The sequence below is a fragment of the Chelonoidis abingdonii genome, chromosome 1 (assembly GCF_003597395.2).
Source record: "Chelonoidis abingdonii isolate Lonesome George chromosome 1, CheloAbing_2.0, whole genome shotgun sequence".
NCBI classification, from domain to species: Eukaryota; Metazoa; Chordata; order Testudines; family Testudinidae; genus Chelonoidis; species Chelonoidis abingdonii.
In genome coordinates this window covers 277,788,244-277,806,401 of record NC_133769.1, presented here as the reverse complement: position 1 = coordinate 277,806,401, position 18,158 = coordinate 277,788,244, and the positions used below count along the sequence as shown (strand labels likewise).

The window sequence follows — 18,158 nt, the reverse complement described above, 5'->3', positions numbered from 1 at the left end:
CAAGCGTTATCAGACACCAGGAGGAAGGTCCTGTGGTGAGGATAAAGAAGGTGTTTGGAGGAGGCCATGGGGAAGTAGCCCAGGGAGTTGTAGTTGTCATGCAGCTGTTACAGGAGGCACTATAGACAGCTGCAATCCACAGGGCCCTGGCCTGGAACCCAGAGTAGAGGGCGGGCCTGGGTTCCCCTCAAACCTCCCAACTCCTGATCAGACACAGGAGGAGTTGACCCAGACTGTGGGGAAGATCAGTGAGATGAGCAAATCTGCCAAATAAGCGCAGGACCCACCAAGGTAGAGGAGGAACTTTGTCACACCATCTTGGCAACAAAGGCAAACTGCTGACTCATATCCAGCTTCTATCCACTCTAAACCCTAGGTCCTTTTCTGCAGAACTGCTGCCTAGCCTCTCGGTCCCTAGTCTGTAGCAGTGCATGGGATTCTTCCATCCTAAGTGCAAGACTCTGCACTTGTCCTTGCTGAACCTCATCAGATTTCTTTTGGGCCAATCCTCTAATCTGTCTAGGTCCATCTGTATCCTATCCCTACTCTCCAGTGTATCTACCACTCCTCCCAGTTTAGTGTCATCTGCAAACTTGCTGAGGGTGCCATCCTCCAGATCATTAATGAAGATATTGAACAAAACCAGCTCCAGGAGTGACCCTTCGGGCACTCCGCTTGATACTGGCTACCAACTGGACATGGAGCCATTGATCACTACCCATTGAGCCCGATGATCTAGCCAGGTTTCTAACCACCTTATAGTCCATTCATCCAGCCCATACTTTAACTTTCTGGCAAGAATACTGTCGGAGACCGTATCAAAAGCTTTGCTAAAGTCAAGGAATAACACGTCCACTGCTTTCCCCTCATCCACAGAGCCAGTTATCTCATCATAGAAGACAATTAGGTTAGTCAGGCATGACTTGCCCTTGGTGAATCCATGCTGACTGTTCCTGATCACTTTCCTCTCCACTAAGTGAGTAGATATATGTTTGGCTGATGCTAGGGAAGGAATCTATCTGGGATCCCAGCTGTCGGTGGTTGGAGAGGGTAGGGGAGGAGAGATAGGCGGACAAGCTAATTGCTGGCACCTCCTGGTGACAGGTGGCCAAAGTAGGTACTCATTACAGATGGGGTCTAGTTACCTGATAAACTTGAATTGGAAGTATACTTAGGGGAAGACGTCCTCTAAAACTGCCGGAGAATGGCTTTGGCCTTCCTAGTGTCTGAAACAGCAAGTTGACAGCCTTCTTCCCTCATTCCCTTAAATCTTATGTGAGAAGAGGATGGTGGAGGCCCAGTCACAGGACCAGCTACAAGGTTTATGATATTGCTAAAATAATGTATCCTGATATTCCCCCAAGCTTAGCAGATGTGCTGCATAAGTTACATGGATTCCATTAAACTGACTGTTTCAGATATTTCTCTTAGTACTTACTTGGGTACAAAGCACTGTCAGGTACCAACCTAAATGCCATTGTACAGAGAACATCAAACTTTTACAGGGTCTTCGATACTGCTTTTTGTAAAAAAGAAGAAGAAGAAATACAACTACCACATTCCAGTAGAGCAGCGGTAAGCCTTAATTCCCCTCATTGTTCAGCATTATCAATGTATGTAATTTTAATATATTTACTTACAATGAACTAGAACAAATACAAAAGAACTTGAAACCTGACGGAGTGCATACAAAAATAATTCATGCAGAGCCAAATTTGGTAGGTCCCGAGTTCTCATTCATTCCTTTCAATGTGAAACAAAATGAAACAGATTCATCAGGTGCAAAGCAGCTGAGCCTTGGTCCTGCACATTCAAGTAACTTTGCCACTGACTTGTAGGATCAGTCAGCTCGAGCATACCACTGAATCTAGTCCAGTGTGCCCCTATGTGAGTTCAGATTTTATAATGTTTTACAGAAATCATAATTCACAGAAAAATATCCTAGTAGCTATTTTTGAGTATAATATTTTCCATTATGAACAGAGAGGATCCCTTTTTGAGATTGAAAGAGGCCTCGGGGTCCCACTAGTACAAAGGTATTAAACTCATTCTCTGGAGAAAGTGAAATACCGTTTTTAATTATAGTCCTTGGTCTGTGGTATACATTTAGGAGTACACACTGCCCTCCATCCACAGCACGGATGTCAATGGGATATTTGCACAAATATCAAGTACGGAATATGGCTGTTGTATAGTAATTGAACTTTTAGTTGTTATAATTTATTATTTGCTCAGTACCTTACTGAGCATGATTCAGTGGGAAAATGCCTGCTTTTATCACTGCTATTTCTGTTCTTTCCACCCTTTTCTTCCTAAACTTCCTATCGCCAGGTGAAGGATTATGGGCTTCAAGCCCAGCCTCCTGGGTCCTAAGGCAGTGCTCAGACCAGGGAGGCCACTTCACCCAAACTAGTAGAGAAGGGAGCTAGCAAAGCTCTAGCTCACAAAGGGCCCTGCCTAGGAAGCTTCTGGTCAGCTAGGACACACCACTTAAGCCAGAAAGAAGCAGAGGAATTGTCTTACTAACTGGGTCAATCACTGGTTGGGTGCTACTATGGACCCTGTCTATTTTCCTGACTCCTGAGCCCTGCCTTCCTGCCTCATCCTGGTCCTGCCTCCCACCTTGTTCGGGTGCTCTTTATCCCAGATCCCTGTCTGTTACCAGTTTCTGCCTTCCTGCCTTTCTCCAGGTATCTGCCGTTACAGCCAACCTCCATATTAGACTTTGACTACCCATGCCCTTGTCCCTACAGCTTGCTTGGACCACTACCAGTATCTTCAAGTGGGCCCAGCCAAGAATGGACCCAGCGGAATTCCCTATACCCCAAGAGGCATCAGCACTGCATGAGCAGATGATCCTTCTCCAAGCAGACAGCTGAGAATTGTGGGTCATCCTGGTTCCTGCTTTCTTACCTTGCTCTAGGTCCCTGCTCATACACACCCTACTGTTAATCCCGGCTGTGGCCTTTGGCTTGGCACCTGATGTTGACCCCGGTTCTGACGCTAATCATCACACTCACATCCTGAACCCCAAACTGTTTCTTTCCATCTTCCCTCTCTTTGTATGTCATCTATTCTTTCTTTGCACCAATTCTCACCCTCCATGGGTTTCACTCCCAACCTGTCTTCTGATCCATCTGCCAAAGTGATCATCAGTGAAATAGTTACAATTGACATTAAAGGATCCTCGTGGGACTTTAGAGTTAATAGCATCCAAATTATATCAACAAAAGAAAAGGAATCCACACCCCTCAAAGCTATTGTTTCTGGCTGTCTACAAATTCATGCAAACAACACTACATGTTCATGCACACTTCATATTTGGAAAGTTCTCTTTGAAACCAAGAGGACAAGAAATTAATTACAATGAAAACTCAGATTCTACAGAATTTGAATATGCCGTGCTGACCCACCACATGCACATCTAGCAGGTGGAATTTGGGCATTTGACACTTCTGTGATAGAATATCCACAGGATTCTTTCACTTTCCTTTTTGATTAACAGCTGGCAGAATATTCCTGAGATAGAGATGTAGAGCAAAGGCCAATTCTCATGCACTTAAAAAATAAAAAAGGTCACAGAATAGTATAATGTGCATGCTTGTCCTTTCACAATTCTTATTTTTACATTTATTTTTCTCATTACAAAATGTTCAGAAATAACAAAAAATGAAAAATCATATCACAACTTTGTAACATATATCAATTTTACCATACTATGCAACTTTCTGGTAGCAAAGCCTATGTGGACAAAATAAACATGCAGTTATTAAAATGGAATGGCAATGCTAACTGATCTTGTGTCAGCTAGTATTTACAGGTAAATACATTCTCTGAAGAAGTATACTAAAACATATTTCTTTGTTATATTAGCTATACCCACCGTGTGGTTGGCAATGGAATCAAAGCTCAGTCTGCGAATCCAGAAGTAAAAGTGAAAGGAACAGATCCTGTTATAAATCAAATTATTGATAAACTGAAACACATTATCCAGGTAAGATTTTTTGTATGTATTATATGTTAAAGCTATCATCATGTAAATTAAGATCATCTTGGTGTTGAACAAATGTGAATTGCTGTACATTTGAATTGATTTGTTAATTCAAATCAGAACTCAGTAATTGAGTATTCCCACCAGAAACTGTGTAAGTCCTGGCATAAAATATTTAAACCTCAATTATTAATAATGATTTTGTTAAACTTTTTGCATATGGTAGATGAGAGCTAGAAGTGAGAGTCTGTCAGTTGGGCCACCTGTACCTGTGAGCTGAGATTGCAACTCAGCATTGCAATAAGTGCTGGGATTCTAAGCATGAGTCTGATTCTCAGTTGGTGAAGTTTAAACATGTTAATCACTGTGTAATATCATTAATAAGAAATGATGGTACACATTAAAAAACAAACAAACCACCATCCTGCTAAATTCCACCTCTTTCCAGACCTCTAATGTCTGGCTGTGAGATTTTCTACTTTACTGACAGCAGAGAAGGTTGGAAATGTTGGGAAATTTGCATAATACTTGCTACAGTCTTTGATATATATGATCTCATAGCACATGTATGGGTAACCCCTTGAGATTTAAACTTTTATATGGTGGTTATTTACATTTTGTCACAGCAGAACTGTGGTGTTGTAATGTGTCCTAAAGATATGGCAGCTACAGAGGTATGCTAAGATTGCCTGAAATGTAGGGAGTTTTGCCATTGACTTTGGGACCAGGATTTCATCCATATTACTCAAGGTTTTGTAGCTGCAGTGGTATAAAGATTCAAGCTCAAATAAAATTAGTCCTTTCTTTCCATTAACAAAAAATAACCTTTTTGCTTGCCAACTGAAGCATGCTGTTATCTCTAGTCTCTTCTATTTTTTTCTTAAAATTCTGTGAAAGTAAGTACTGTTTTGCCTCCAAAGGAGTGCCAAGAATTAATTAAGCACTACGAATTACTCTCTGATGGAAAAAGGTTGCAGACAGTTATGTTTAAGCCTCAAGGCCTTTCATCTGTCAGGAGTGCCCTATTTTGATATTAACCGTGCCCTGTATAGTTTAATGTGTTAGGTTCTACCCTGAGGATTAGTCTGAAGCTCTAATGTGGTTGACAGGGACAATTCTATTATAATGCATTATGTTTCCAGTGCTTTCTCCTCCTATACTTGCAAGAGCAGAGTAGATCTTGTATAGAAGGATTTAAAAATTTACATAGTGCACAAACACTGCCTTTCTGTGAGACATCTTTCTTTTCGTGCAGCTATGAGTATGGAAATAGGGCTGGGGAATAGAGAAAACAGAAAATACTTTGGGGGATTTAGGATTACAATATGTAACTATTTTTCACTAGATGAAAAGCCTGATGAACCTGCTGAGAAAGCTTTCTTCTCTGTCATTTACTGTGAATTAGGAAATCAAATACAAAAGACCATCTTTTAGTCCTATGTGATATAAAAAGGATGAGTCACTTTTTGAACTCATTTTGGACCAGCCTGAGAGATTAACAAGGGAGATTTAATGGACTGGGCGTACCTTCCAGTATAGAAAAAGCAGACCTCTGCATGCTGTAGTCCAGCACTGTTTCCAAGTTATATTACTACAGTGGAGAAGCCTAATGGACTAATTTAGCATTGAAATCAAACGAAAAAAATACTTGATTTGACTTTTAGAACTAGGCATATTGAAATGCATCTGTAAAAAGGCACGAGTGTGTACATTTGTACACCTAATCTAAACACACAACTACTATCATCATAATGATTGTGAACACAAATTGACAGTTTGATGCATAAATTCTCATTTGTGTGTGGAACAATTTCATGTATATCCATGTAGTAGCAATTGTGCATGCAAAACAGGTGCAGTTTGGCCTGTTCATTTGTGTGTTGTGCAGTTCTGAAAATCAGGTCACTTGCTTTGTATCTACTGGAAGAAAGGGAAAAGTGAGAATTTAAGATTGATGGGCTATCACTTCACCCTTAAAATCCATAAAGGGCAGAATATCAGTGAGGAAAATAGGGTGACACCACACATTCTCCTCTGCTTTCTCTACTTGATGCTCTGAGGGTCAGACACATGGAAGATATGTTACTTCCTTATGAAGCTTCTGCCATGGCATTTCCATACTGTGACCAGTTGTTTCATGCAGCTAGTCTAAAAGACATGAAGATCATGGTTTGAGTGTGCCATGTACAAGTGTTTTATATTTGCCTTTCCTATGAGGCTAGATATTCCATTAATGGAAGTCCTCACAACTAAACAGGTCCTGATCTGTGATACACCAGATTTATGCATAAGATCAGAATCCAGCGGTGTTAGTGCTGCTGGTACTGTTACTAAAAGACAAAGCTAAATCGAAACCAATAATGAGGCTATTAGCTGATGAAAGTTCAAACGATAGGTGGGACTAAAACCAGTACCTATCATATTCCTTTGAGCGATTTTTGTATTATTTGTGTTAGCCCCCATACTCCCAATCAGGGTCAGAGCTCCATCATGAACTGTGCTCAGTTCAAAAGTATTGAGAAAGTCACAGTGACATAGGACTTGGCATATCTAGGGCTGGATTAACCCATCTCTCGGCTGTAGACCAACACGCCCCACTCCCCCATATTCATACACCCCCAGGACTCACCAACATTGTTGCCATAGACATGTTAAGTGATTGTGAGTGATTGTGAGTGGGGGAAGATGGCCTGTCAGGGCCTGCTCACTACTTAACCCCTGCTCAGTTATTTCCTTTTCTACCATCAAACTATCCATCTCCTAACTTCCCAGTTCAGATCCAGATCAGAATCCAGAACTTCTGACATTGTGTCATGCTGTCTGGAGTGGCTCACAACTTTGAGTGCCTACCTCAGGGCAGACTGTTAGAAAACAGGGCAGACTGCCCAAGCTGGTGGTGTGTTCTATGGTTAGATTTCACCAAACCAGTGATAAATGTGAACTCCTGGGTCACTAGGCCAGTCTTACCATGGAGTCATAGCCAGTCCCTTTAGATACTCCAGTTTATCTTGCCACCCAGATAAACCTGACTTTGTTATAAAAGGTCACAAACTGAATTACACAACATCAGGTTGCTCTCAGTCCGATGAGACCACATCAGTTGGTACTCCAGATCTTACCCCAAACACAATGCTGGCAGTCAGTTCTACAGTAAACTAAATAAAGATTTATTAGCTAAGAAAAGAAAGTGAGAGTTATTGAGAGATTAAAGCAGGTAAAATATATGTATATATATGTGAGTCACAGTTCATAATCCCAATTGATAGCAGAGGGATAGCAGAGATGTCATAATCTTCCAGTTTCCCAAAAGTCTCTCAGGGCTATACAGAATAACCTTGGGTTTCTCCATCTTCTCGTTCAGTTATTCTGCCCTGTTAGAATCCAAACAGTCCAGAGATGAACGATCTTTCCTTAAAACCATATTTATAGCCTCTTCTGACAGAAAACAATCTGTCAGTGTCTCTATCCAAGTGGGCTTTTCCTTTGATAACAGTGAGTGAGGAATGCACTTTGGGTCTTTGACCTCTGTCATCACACACAATGGCCACTTGTTTTGAAATTATCACTTTTCTGTTAAAGTCCTTCATTAGCATTCCACAGGCTTCTTTAATGGGTTATTTAGTTACAGGGGTGTACACAGTGTAAATGTTTGCTATTACATTGTAATATGATACAGATATGTGAAAACAATGTAAGTAATGTCCCATTAGTTTTCATAAAATTTAAACCCCAAATACATTCTTCTACCTTCAACAATCACTTTGATCTATACTAATACAGAAGTGAATTGGCCTGAATATACTCCAGCATGACCGGGTCTGTCAGCATCATACAGTGTATCTCCTGAAGGTGTAAAGGGGATGTTTCCTAGTACTGGGGAGATACTATGGCCATGTGCCCCTAATGAGCTTCTCCAGAGGGGCTAGTCCCATCCTAACCCGTGGGACTGCAAGTAATGAAACGTGGAGGCTTTCTTTAAGGACCACTCCTCCAAAAAAACTCAAACTTTCATGGTGCTCTTGGCAAAGGTGCAGAGTGTCTGCTGGGACCATTCACCTCCAAAGCCTGGTTGCATGTGTAACTTTAGCGCCCTCATAGCCTGTCATAAATAGATAGCTAAGGGTTAATGTTTCTTTTACCTGTAAAGGGTTAACAAAGGGAACCAAACACCTGACCAGAGGACCAATCAGGAAACGAGTTTCAAAGCGTCGGGTGAGGAATTTTTGGGTGTGTGTCCTTGTCTGTTTCTGTCTCTTAGTGCTCTCATCGGCTCTTGAGAAGGATTCTCTATTTCAGGGCTTTCTATCTTCTGTTTCCCAGTTTTAAGTACAGGGACTAAGACAATAAGTTTTTATATTGGTTTTTGTATTTACATGTGGGGTGTTGCTGGAATGTTTAAATTGTATTTCTTTTTGGATAACGGCTGTTTATTCAGTTTGTTTTCTTTTAGCCATGCCCCTGTATTGTAACTTGATACAGATACCTCTTGTTATGTCTTTTTCTTCTTGATATAAAGCTTTTCTTTTTAAGACCTGTGGGATTTTTTTCTATTGAGCCAAGGGATTGGGTCCTGCAGTCACCAGGGAATTTGTGGAGGAAAAGACAGGGGGAAGAAAATCTCTTCGGGTTAGATGTTACAAAGCTTGCATTTTGCAGGGTGTCTGAGTAGGGTGAAAGAAACCTGATCTCTCTGATTTGCATTTCAGAATTGAACGGGTGATCCTCCGGCCATCCAGGAGGGGAAGGCCTGGGGAGAAAGATAAAGAGAGACAAGGGGAGGGGATTATTTCCCTTTGTGGTGAGGACTACAGCGGCATCTTGGTCTTTGGGGTCCCAGAAGGTTTTTGGGAGAACCAGAGTGCGCCAGACAACTGGGATTCTGGCTGGTGCAGGCGGCTATCAGATCTAAGTGGAATTAAGCTTAAGAGGAATTTATGCAGTTACCTATAATTTGACTCAAGTTCGATTGAGGAATTATACTTTATGACATAGCCAAGATGGAGTCTGCTCTGCAGGCAGCTCTAGCCAAGAAAAGGCGCGTGCAGGAATGCAGCAGGAAAAATCCCTTCCATCCTGGGGCACCTGTTCTAAACCCCCCAGAGTGAAAACACACACACACACACACACACACGAAAACTACAATGGATATAACAAAGGGAAATATTTATTTACAGAGGGATGAGAGGAGAAAAACAACATGGGGAAATATAGGGGGAGCGGTAAAATAGGGTTGCATCCAAACCAAGACCCCACAGGCCCAGTGGTAGCACAGTCTGAAAGAGCAGACATTGAGCAATGTGTCTGCACAGAGTTCAGGAGTCCTGAGCAAACTTCCAGTCCAGTGGTGAGTCTTGGGTGCCCCTGGTCGACTTTGGCGCCAGTAAACTTTCCCCGAACAAACCCCTCTGGTGCCCTATTCTGCCGCTCTCTGAAAAGCCACACAGAGTGACCACCTCCCCACTTAACTAGCTAACAGCCTCCCTCCTTATTTTCAATGCAGACTCATAAGCCCCAGTACTCACTGCCCCATGCAGCTCTGGGCAGCAGCGATACTGGGTCCAGCTCTGGCCTGTCCTTCTCGGGTGATTCCTCCCTGGCACAGTGTTCCTCCTGGCTTCTGCCCTGGCATGTCTCCGATCAGCCACCCTGTCCTTCCCAGGCTTCAGGCAACTTTTCTGCTGATGCACTTCGAGAGGGCCTGCAGGCTGCAGCCCTTCTCTTTCTGGAGCTCCAGAGCCACACCCTGGAGGTTCCCTCCTTTCTCTCACTGCTCCCCCTCCCCACTTAGGAAAAAGATTTAAAGGGGCCACGCTCTCTAAACCCTAAAGCGGTTACACATGGAAGGCAGGAAGAGCTAGCACAGGGGTCGGCAACCTCTGGCACGCAGCTTGCCAGGATAAGCACCCTGGAGGGCCGGGTCAGTTTGTTTACCTGCCGTGTCAACAGGTTCAACCGATCGTGGCTCCCACTGGCCTTGGTTTGTCATCCCAGGCCAATGGGGGTGTCGAAAAGTGGCGTGGGTGAGGTATGTGGTGGCCACTCTCTCCTCTCCATTATCCAAGTCATTAATGAATAGTATTGGGCCCAGGACAGGGACCCCACTAAATACAACCTCTCAGATTGAGAGTGAACCATTTATAACCATACATTCAATATGTTTTCAACCAGTCGTGCACCTACCTTGTAGTAATTTTAGCTAGACCACATTTCCTTAGTCGACTTATGAGACTGTCATATGTGAGTGTGTCAAAAGCCTTACTAAAATCAAAATATATCATATATATTACTTCCCCCCATTCTACTAGGTCAGTAAGCAAGTCAAAGAAGGAAATTAGGCTGGTTTTTCATGACTTATTCTTGACAAATCCATGTAGTCTATATCTTATCATCCTATTATCCTCTAGGTTCTTACAAATTGACTGGTTAATAACTTGTTCAAGTATCTTTCCAGGTATTGAAGTTAGGCTGACTGACCTATAATTCCCTGTGTCCTTTTTGCTTCCCTTTTTAAAGATAGGTGCTATATCTGCCCTTCTCCAACCCTCTGCTACCTCACTCATCCTCCATAAGTTATCAAAAATAATTGTTAAAGGCTCTGAAATTGCTTCAGCTAGTTTCTTAAGTATCCCAGAATGAATTTAGATAGCTTATTTATCTAAATTTATTTAACCAGTTCTTTTCCTATTCTGGCTTGTGTTCCTTCCTCCTCATTGTTGATATTGTATTAAGAATCTTGTTACAATTAACTTTTTTTTAGTGAAAACTGAAGCAAAATAGACATTAAACACCTCAGCCTTCCTGGTTTCATCTGTTATTTGCTCTCCTTCCCTGTTAAGTAGTGTACCTACACTTTCCTTTGTGTTTTACTTGCTCCTAATATATTTATAGATCTTCTTTGCACTGCCTTTTGTGTTTCTTGCTAGGTGTAACTCATTTTGTGTGTTACCCTTTCTGAGTGTGTCCCTACGTCCTTGCACTGTTCTTTTGTATTAATTCTTAGCAATTTGTCCATGTTTCCACTTTTTGTAGGGTTCCTTTTAGTTTGTTAGGTCACTAAAGATTTTTTGATGCAACCATTTTGGCCTCATTATTCTTCCTATCTTTCCTTTGCATCAGGATAATTTGATGTTGTGCCTTTGATATGGTCTCTTTGACAAACTGTCATCTCTTCTGAACTCCTTTTTTTCCTTATAATTTCTTCCAATGGGACCTTACCTACCAATTCTCCAGGTTTCTTGCAGACTACTTTTAAGTCCACTGACCTTATTCTGCTACTCTCATTCATGCCTTTCCTTAGCATCATGAAGCCTATAATTTCATGATATCTTTCACCAAAGTTTCCTTCCACATTGATTCGTACAACCAATTCCTCCCTGTTAGTCAAAATCAAGTCTAAAATGACTAAGAAATTTATTAAATTTATATATAAATTAAAAATATATAAATATATAACAGGAGTTGGCAACCTTTCAGAAGTGGTGTGCCAAATCTTCATTTATTCACTCTAATTTTAAGGTTTCGTGTGCCAGTAATATATTTTAACATTTTTAGAAGGTCTCTTTTATATAAGTCTATAATATATAACTAAACTATTTTTGTATGTAAAGTAAATTAGGTTTTAAAAATGTTTAAGAAGCTTCATTTAAAATTAAATTAAAAGGAAGAGCACCCTGGACTGGTGGCCAGGGGGTGTGCCATTGAAAATCAGCTCGCGTGCTGCCTTTGGCACGCGTGCCATAGGTTGCCTACCCCTGATATATAATATATATAAATTTAATAAATTTGTTAGTCTCTAAGTTGCCACCAGGACTTCTTGTTGTTTTTGCTGATACAGACTAGCACTACTACCCCTCTGAAACCTAAAATTTTGCTCCCTTGCTTGCTTCCTCCTTCTTCTGAAACAAGAAGTTGTCCTTAAAGCCTTCCAAGAACTTACTGGAAGTTTTGTGTCTGACTGTGTTACTTTTCAAACAAATACTTGGGGTAGGTAAAATCAGGGGCACTCCAGGCCCCAGCACGCCAAACACGTGCTTGAGGTGGCAAGCCGCGGGGGGTGCTCTGCCGGCACCACGAGGGCGGCAGGCAGGCTGCCCTCAGCGGCTTGCCTGCGGAGGGTCTGCTGGTCCCGTGGCTTCGGCGGACCCTCCGCAGGCAAACTGCTGGAGGCAGCCCGCCTGCCATGCTTGGGGCAGCAAAATCCCTAGAGCTGCCCCTGGGTAAAATCCCCCATTACTTGTTTATTCCTTGAGAAAACAGAGCAAGTGTATGTTAAGAGCCCTTTTCCCTGAGAAACAACACCTCCTTGTTTGCTATGTTTTAGCATAAATGGATGTGAGTTACCTCAGGCAATGTGATACAATGGAAGCAGTGGTAATTTTCTGACTCAGGGAACATAACAGTGAAACAAGACTAGGATTTTTCTGGCATGCATGCTCTTTTCAACTGCTAAAGATTCTCCTTAAATTACTGTCTCTGTTTTTTAAGTCCTTGTAGACTCGAGAAACTGTCTCTTCATATTTTCACATTTTTAATTGGGTACCAAGTGGAAGAAGTAAAAGGATATAGGAAAATGTCTTTAATAATTTTAAGTAGACATGCAGTCTAACAATTGGTTTGTCTCAGAGTACATTCAAAAGAAGATTGCTTTATGAGTCATGTGGTATTGTGGATTACCTTCACGACTGGCCTTCCCACTTAGGAAATCAATTATCTGAGTAAAGTCAACTGTGCCCATTTAGTATATAATGAGTTTAGGAATTCCACTTGAAAGTGTCCTGACTAATGGGATTTAGGTTGGTCCAAAGGAAGTGGTTTTTTTTATGATGGAAAACTGCACAATTTCTAATGTGGAATAGTAATTGGACTTTACATGCGCATATACCTGCACGTAGCTCAGTATTTTACAGTGCAGGTAGCATTACATAAGAACATAAGAACGGCCATACTGGGTCATACCAATGGTCTATCTAGCCCAGTATCTTGTCTTCCAACATTAACCAATGCCAGATGCCCCAGAGGGAATGAACGGGACAGGTAATCATCAAGTGATCATTAATCTGATAAGATTGTATTATGGTACAGTGAATCTCACTGAAACAAATAGGTTTGGGAACTGCCACAGCTCTTTTAGCAGCACAACTACTAAGTACAGTGGAATACATGAATGCCTGGTAAGTGAGAACATCTGTAGTGATACCTGCTTGTGCCATTATTTACTCAGTTGTCATCTTTTTTATAAAGCCTGGCTGTTTTTTAAAGAATTCTGAATTGGGCTGAAATTTGTTATACAAGTTGTTAGTGTAGATCCTTAAAATGTATTTAAACTGTTCTCAGGTCAGGAATGTTTTGTATGTCTTCAGCTGTTTTGACTCACTGCTATTAAAAAACTGGCTTAATTTGAAGAACTTAGATTTTCTTTTTCTTTTTAAAGAAAAAATTTAATCAAAAATATTTACATTTATATTGATATGTTGGGTTAGTAGTGCTCACAACTACTTATTCTTTTAATGCAAGTGTTGTGTAAACTTTGATTCATGCTGTATCCCAGAATCTACTGTGTGCACCCATGCAAAGACCCTTTAGAACCGGGGCCTGCAATCTCTGGCATGCAGCTTGCCAGGGTAAGCACTCTGGAGGGCCGGGCCAGTTTGTTTACCTGCCGCGTCTGCAGGTTTGGCGGATCATGGTTCTCACAGGCTGCAGTTCACCTTCCCAGGCCAATGGGGGTGGCGGGAAGTGTCACGGGCGAGGGATGTGCTGGCCACGGCTTCCCGCCACCCCCATTGGCCTGGGCTGGCAAACTGTGGCCAGTGTGAGCTGTGATCGGCTGAATCTGCCATCTGGCCCATCCAGTCGGGGTGCTTACCCTGGCGAGCCGCATGTCAGAGGTTGCCGACCCCTGCCTTAGAAGGTCTTTATGAACAAACAAGTGGTAACACTTATTTCTCTGAATTAAAGTAAAGTAATAAGGAACAATGGAACTTTCCCAAACTAGCATATTCTATGAATATATGTGTGGCTACGAAGGCATAGAAGCAGGGGCAGCTCTATGTATTTTGCCACCCCAAGCACAGCAGTCAGGCAGCTTTTGGTGGCGCACCTGTGGGAGGTCCACTGGTAACACGGATTCTGCGGCAAGCCTGCAGGAGGTCTGCTGTTCCCGTGCCTTTGGCTTATCTGCCGCCAAATTGTCGCTGAAACTGCGGGACCGGCGGACCTCCCACAGGCATGCTGCTGAAGACAGCCTGACTGCCGCCCTCATGGCGACTGGCAGGCTGCCCCCCGTGGCTTGCCACCCCAGGCACGCGCTTGGTGCGCTGATGCCTGGAGCTGCCCCTGCAGGGAAAGGTATCAAAAGGAACATAATTCAATTTAGTTAAAGCAGCAAGCTAAGTCTATAGTCACAAGTGATAATTAGGTTGTGGTTTTAACTGATTGGAATCTGATATATATTATGAAACTATCACATTGTTGACAGTCCCTGCTAAGTAAAGATCCAGCAATTAATTAGAAGGGTCAGGATTAAGAGGATTTGCAGAGCTATGAAGAAAAGCTTCCTGCTCCTATTAATCCTAACATGTCAGTCATATACATCTGTCAGCTTCATGGGCAATACAGTCAAATTCACCACACTTAAACAAAATATAAATGAAAAACATTTTTAAAAAGGAGCAGAAATTGGAGTTGCAGTTGGTGCCATTAAAATTTGAATGGCTACTGCACCTATGCTGTTGTGGCATTCCCTATACTTAGAATGAAAAATAATACAAGCACTGTGTAAATTTAGCTACTGTGGATGGTAAATTCCATTTTTGTGGAGTCCACTGTAAATAACTCTGCTGCTCAAAACCAAACAATGCATCACTGTAGCACAAAATCCTGAAAAAAAAGAATAGCAGTAATATTTGGCCTGATAGTAGAGCATTGTTTGAAAATAGCTGTCCTGCATGGACTGAATTCCTGTCCAAAAAATGTGTCAATTCAGGTTCACCTGCTAAAAACTGGGCCTTGTTCTGCGCTGGTTATGGCCCTAGTCAAGACCCTCAGGAGCTGCTGTAAACTATGATGGATGGATGGCCGTAGCCCCAAAGAGCCCATCTGCCAGCTGTTGTAATGGGAATAGAATGTTCTGGCCATGCCCATTTCCCACGCTCTACCTGAATGGCTACAGAGGTGATGGAATATTTGCTAGCTATACTGGCATTAAGCCTACTGGCAAATCTTCCATATTGGGGGAATCCCTAGCAGGGTAGATCATACTGCTTTTCCTTCCTGCAGAGCAGGTCATAGACTACGGCCTCAAGTGTAGAAAAGTTTAGCATGGAAGGTGAAAGTTTCCAAAAAATATGAGTCTTTGAAATGGATTATGACAGAAACTGTGATTTAAAACTCAGTTTGGTATCTTTCTGTATATCAAAATCCTGGCCTTATCTGAGGGAGCTATGCAGCAAGTGGGTAGGGGGTGGGACAGAGGGGAGATCAACACTGAAAGTGCATGATTTGCAGAAGATTTTTTGAGAAGTTGCTTGATAAAAAGTGTTCAGAATGGGCTGAGGTGAGGGGTGGGGGGAATTACCTGTTTGATGCAGTTTAATTTTACAATTGAGAAGCTACATACAAGAATCTAAATATTTCATGGCAGAATAAGGAAATATTTCTAAATTTTAAGCTAAAGGTATTGTGGGGAGAAAAGGAGCTCTCCCCTCTGTTTATATGAGTGAATCAGTTAAAAAAAAATCAACAACCTGATAACTTTTCAGATTCTAAATTCCTTGCAAAATATGCACATAAAAATAAGCAAAATTTTGCATTCATATGGCAAAAAAATATTGTTTTATTATGTACTGTATATACTCGATCATAAGCCGGTTCATTTATAAGCCGACCCCCCCAAGATGGATAAATAAAAATGGAAAATTTTTATAACCCGTTCATAAACCGACCCTATAATTCAGGGGTCAGAAAACTTTGGCTCCCGGGCCATCAGGATAAGCTGCTGGCGGGCAGAGATAGTTTGTTTATCTCAAGCGTCCGCAGGCACAGAGGTAAACCTAATTAAACAAAGTGTCCCGGTGCGCCAGCTGCTTACCCTGATGGGCTGGGACAGCAACTAGTGGGGAAATTTGGGGGGAGGGAGAAGCTTGGAGTCAGGGGAGTAACCCTTGTCACCACCCCCCACATGACCCTAGCCCGGGACCCCCACACTCTCCCCATCCCATCCCTTCCCACCTTATCTGGGGAGGGCCAGGGGAGGATGTCTCGGGCCTGGCTGAAGCTGATCTGGCACGCTGGGTAGCATGGCTGCAGCCTGCTTTGGTGGGCCAGACCAGGCGGTGCGGCTGCAGCATGTTCCAGCAGGCTGGGCCGGGCAGCATGGCTGTAGCATGTTCCAGCAGGCTGGGCCAGGTGGCACGGCTGCAGCATGCTCTGGTGGTGTGACCACAGCCTACTCTGGGGGGGCAGGGCCGAGCAGCAGGACTGCAGCCTGCCAGTCCTGGAGCTGCAGCTGCTTCGGAGGCTGGGGGGAGAGCAGCGTGGCCAGAAGTGGAGAGACTCTGGCCCTGCCTCTTCCCTTCTGGCTCTGCTGCCTCTCCTTGCTTTCTCTATTGAGGAAAGGGACTGTGTCCCACCTCTCCCTCTCTATACTCGTTCATAAGCTGACCCCCTTCTCTGGTGCTTCCCTTTTTTACTAAAAAAATTCAGCTTATGAACAGGTATATACGGTATATAACAAATCATGATTTGGATACTAATGAGACTGAATAGATAGTAAAGAGGTTTATATATCCTTTTTATAGGAGATCAGTTAATAATTAAAAAAAAATCTATTTTTTAAAGTTTGTCTGGAAATATATTACCAGATTAAGCCTGAAGCTGCTTTATTAAACATATGGTAATACCTCATTTGTTTATTGTAATGCATGTAGTTTTTTTTTAAATATACTTCCAATACCTTACATTCTGTAAGTTAATTTGAATTTATATGTTAGTTCAGAAACAGAGAATTTACTAGCTCCACGATACTTTTTGAAATTCCCTTTCTTAGGCTGCTTCCTTACCATTCCTAATCATCACGTGCAGTTGATTGGCACCCTATTCTTTTAAGAGATGTATGAAATTCATTGTTGATAAGTGAAAAGTAATGCACATTGGAAAACATAATCCCAACTGTGCATGCAAAATGATGGGGTCTAAATTAACTGTTACTACTCAGAGAAGTTCTTGAGCTCACTATGGATATTTCCCTGAAAACATCCGTTCCTTGTGCAGCAGCAGTCAGAAAAGCTAACCATGTTAGGAACCACTGGGTAAAGGGTAGATAAAACAGAAAATATAACGCCACTATATAAATCCATCATATGCCCACACTTAGAATACTGCATGCAGTTCTGGTTGCCCCATGTATAAAAAATGGTATATTAGAATTGGTAAAAATATAGAGAATGGTGGCAAAATGATTAAGGGTACAGAACAACTTTCATATCAAGAAAGAGATGACTAATGGGGGTATATAAAATCATGAATGATGTGGAGAAAGTGAATAAGGAAGTGTTATTTACCCCTTCACAAGAACCCGTGATCACCCAATGAAATTAAAAGGCAGCAGATTTAAAACAAACATAAAGAAATACTACTTCACACAATGCACTGTCCACCTGTGAAACTTGTTGCCAAGGAATGTTGTGAAGGCCAAAACTATAACTTGGTTCTAAATAGAATTAGGTAAGTTCATGGAAGATAGGTCCATCAATGAGTGTTAATCATGATGTTCAGGGATGCAACCACATGCTCTGCATGTTCTTAAACCTCAGACTTTCAAAAGCTGGGTCTGGATGGCAGGGGATGGATCTCTTGATAATTGCCCTGTTCTGTTCATTCCCTCTGAAGCCTTTGGCACTGGCCAGTGCCGGAAGACAGGATATGGGGTTAGATGATCATTGGTCTGATCCTATATGATCATTCTTATGTTCTTGGAAAGACTCAGCCTCTCAGGCTATCTAGGACAGTGGTTCTCAATCAGGGGTACAGTTTACACCTGGGGTTACTCAGAGGTATTCCAGGGGTACATCAACTCATCTAGATAGTTGCCTAGTTTTACAACAGGCTACATAAAAAGCACCAACAAAGTCAGTACAAACTAAAATTTCATACAGACAATGACTTGTTT

The 18,158-nt window shown here is 42.1% G+C and overlaps 1 protein-coding gene across 2 annotated transcripts in view; it reads left to right on the top strand.

Annotated features, from left to right (window-relative positions):
• The window catches only part of GPC5 (glypican 5), a 1,062,966-nt gene that overhangs the window by 417,567 nt on the left and 627,241 nt on the right, over positions 1-18,158 (top strand). For both annotated transcript variants that reach the window (XM_075061528.1, XM_075061527.1), the window contains exon 6: positions 3,874-3,994. In XM_075061528.1, coding sequence (XP_074917629.1) covers positions 3,874-3,994 — 121 coding nt within the window. The remainder of the gene's footprint in view (positions 1-3,873; positions 3,995-18,158) is intronic.